Raw genomic sequence first — 2,500 nt, 5'->3', positions numbered from 1 at the left:
AAAATGTAAACAACTTCAAAAACTCTTCAAAAAAAACCACAAAAAATGACGAATTTTGTACCGGATAAAGTGTTCCTACGAGGCGTTCTTCTGCACTACTTCCTCATGAAGCACAGTGCCACCGAAAGCCATCGGATTTTGGTGGAAGTTTACGGTGAGCACGCTCTGGGCGAGCGAGCGTGCCAGAAGTGGTTTGCGCGGTACAAACAGGGCGATTTCAGCTTGGTGGACCAAGAGCGGCCAGGGCAGCCTAAGAAATTTGAAGATAAAGAACTGGTCCAACTGCTGGACCAAAGTTCGTGCCAAACCCTGAGCGAACTGGCCGAAACGTTACGCGTTGATCGAACCACCGTTGCCAAACGCCTGAAAGCGATGGGAAAGGATGCGACGGCGCCTAGAAAGCGAGTGAAGCAGGAGAAAGATAATAAAAAGAAACGAGGATAAAAAAGGTTCAAGTTACTGTTTGATGTGCTCTGTATTTTTCCCTCATTCGAATTCTATTTCATCCAACTCGTCATCGATGGAGTCCAGGTCATCCAAATCGATCGACGTATCATCCTCGTTGCCGGTGTACAGCTCCTCTTCAATCAGTTTCTCCTCTTGGATCTCACATGTCTGCTCCTGTTGCTGCAGCTCCTTGCTTTCGTCGTCGTTGTCCCCGAGATCGATGGAACTGCTATCGATCGATGTGTCATCATCCAGCTCGATTGAAGATTCGTCACACGAGTTCACGGTCTTCCGAACACCGGCAGTTGGCGGTCGCGGTTTGTTTTTCTTGATGTTTCTCAGTTTCGTCACAACGAATGTATTTACACTGTCTGCCGTCGCCGTTTTCCATTCCGTAGAACCGATGTCTTGGATCAGTTTCAGAATATTCTTCCGAAACTTCAGCAACGGCGCCATCGCGTAATTTTGATGCGAATTCCAGTAGCATTTCAGTTGAAGGTCGCGTGAGATCAACAAGTCCATGGTCCTGTCCATGCGGGCTTTGGCTGTTTGCTGGAACACGTTCCAGTCGATCCATTTGGCCTGAAAGCAAACAGAAGACTCACGATAAAAAAGGATCCCAGGATCGCTACTCGATCACCAGAGGAGGGAACGCATTCTTACCGCTTGCGCATAGTAGGCTGCATCGCCCAACTTTACATCCAATTCATACAGCTCTTCGCCGGTTGTTGCTGGCTTTATGCTGAATGGTTCGTTGGAGGCAGCTGATTTATCTGTCGCACCGGATGCCTTTGTCGTTTGCGATTTTTCCGGCGTGCACTCCGGCGATCCGGCGTCTTCTGCTGGTCCACTTTCGTTCACGGTGGGCACGGGTGTGCTGGAGAAGTGGTTCAGCTTTTCCTCCAGTGTAATGGTGCGCTGCTCGATTCGGACGATCTGCTGTTCGATCCGGTCATTCTGCAGCTCGATCAATCCATTTTGCTGGTCAATGCGAGAGAGGCCCTGCTCCAGGCAAGTGAGACGCTGTTCGATTCGGGTGTTCTGTTCTACAATTAATGCCGCTTGCTGGGTCAGCGTTTCCAGCAGTGTTTGAAGCGAATCCGGTATCGCTGCAACGGGAACTACCTCCTCCTCTTCTTCCTGCAATTCCTTCACTTGGGAAACAGGACTCTTTTCTTCCGGCGCTCCGTTCTGTTCTTCGCGTTCATCCGCTGAGGGTGAAAAGTAGGAAATTAGCCAAGCGAATCGGATCGGCTCCCTGCGAGCAGACCTCTAGATTGCCGCCCACGCTTTCTTCTCGAGTAAACCATGATTCTGTAGCGTACAAAGCACTTTTTGCGGAATTATTCCTGTGAGCCTTGGGGCTGTGGTTTGTTTGGCATTTTTATTAGATCACATTGCCGCCTGCCGTCATCGTCGCAATGTGATCTAAAAAACAAAACGTCACAGCCTGCTTCTTTTTCGCGTGATAAGATTCTCGTGTTCTTCCAAAACTCCAAAAAACCTGAAAACTCGCGCGCGCCACCTCAACAAAAAAAACCATTTTGTTCTCCATCATCGGCCATCATCAGCGATCAACGATAAGGACTCGCGCGCGTGATAAAGAACGCGGATGTGGTGGCCGTCGTCCTGTTTGTAGAAAACTCGCATATCACTGCCCCGTCCCGGCTGCGCCAGCATCATCATCACGATGTTCCAGAAACGGCAGCTCCGCTTTATCTATCTGGTCATCCTGATCATCGTGATTGTGCTGATTTACAAAAGTTTCACCGGACCCGATAACGCACCCCCGGCGGACGAGAGCGAGCTGCGGGTGGAGGTGGACCAAACTTCCGACGAGGCAGCCCTCAAACCATCGCCGGCCCCGGTCTACGCCGTGGTGTACTACGAGGCACTCTGTCCGGATTCGAAGCACTTTGTGATACGCCAGCTCAAACCTGCCTTCGAACGGGCCCCAGCGTTGATGGAAATCCAGTTCGTGCCGTACGGAAAAGCCACGGTAGGTTGCTTTGATCGGCGCTTCTCTTCCTTTTGACCGATTGCTAATGTCCTT

The 2,500-nt window shown here is 50.6% G+C and overlaps 2 protein-coding genes across 2 annotated transcripts in view; one reads left to right on the top strand and one right to left on the bottom strand.

The window, feature by feature from the left end:
- Window positions 1-484: 484 nt before the first annotated feature.
- Window positions 485-1,835, bottom strand: LOC126581497 (uncharacterized). Its single transcript, XM_050245191.1, has 3 exons — window positions 1,718-1,835; window positions 1,111-1,658; window positions 485-1,029 (listed from the first exon to the last, which is right to left on the bottom strand). The coding sequence occupies exons 1-3, from the start codon at window positions 1,755-1,757 to the stop codon at window positions 487-489; spliced, it is 1,131 nt and encodes a 376-aa protein (XP_050101148.1). The 5' UTR covers window positions 1,758-1,835; the 3' UTR covers window positions 485-486.
- A 99-nt stretch (window positions 1,836-1,934) lies between these two features.
- LOC126569594 (GILT-like protein 1) overlaps window positions 1,935-2,500 on the top strand; it is a 1,937-nt gene continuing 1,371 nt past the window's right edge. The window contains exon 1 of the mRNA XM_050226796.1: window positions 1,935-2,446. Within this exon, the coding sequence (XP_050082753.1) occupies window positions 2,138-2,446 (309 nt within the window). The 5' untranslated portion in view covers window positions 1,935-2,137. The remainder of the gene's footprint in view (window positions 2,447-2,500) is intronic.

The sequence above is a fragment of the Anopheles aquasalis genome, chromosome 2 (assembly GCF_943734665.1).
Source record: "Anopheles aquasalis chromosome 2, idAnoAquaMG_Q_19, whole genome shotgun sequence".
NCBI lineage: Eukaryota > Metazoa > Arthropoda > Insecta > Diptera > Culicidae > Anopheles > Anopheles aquasalis.
Note: the sequence above shows the minus strand (reverse complement) of the source record. Positions and strands in the feature narration are given on the sequence as shown.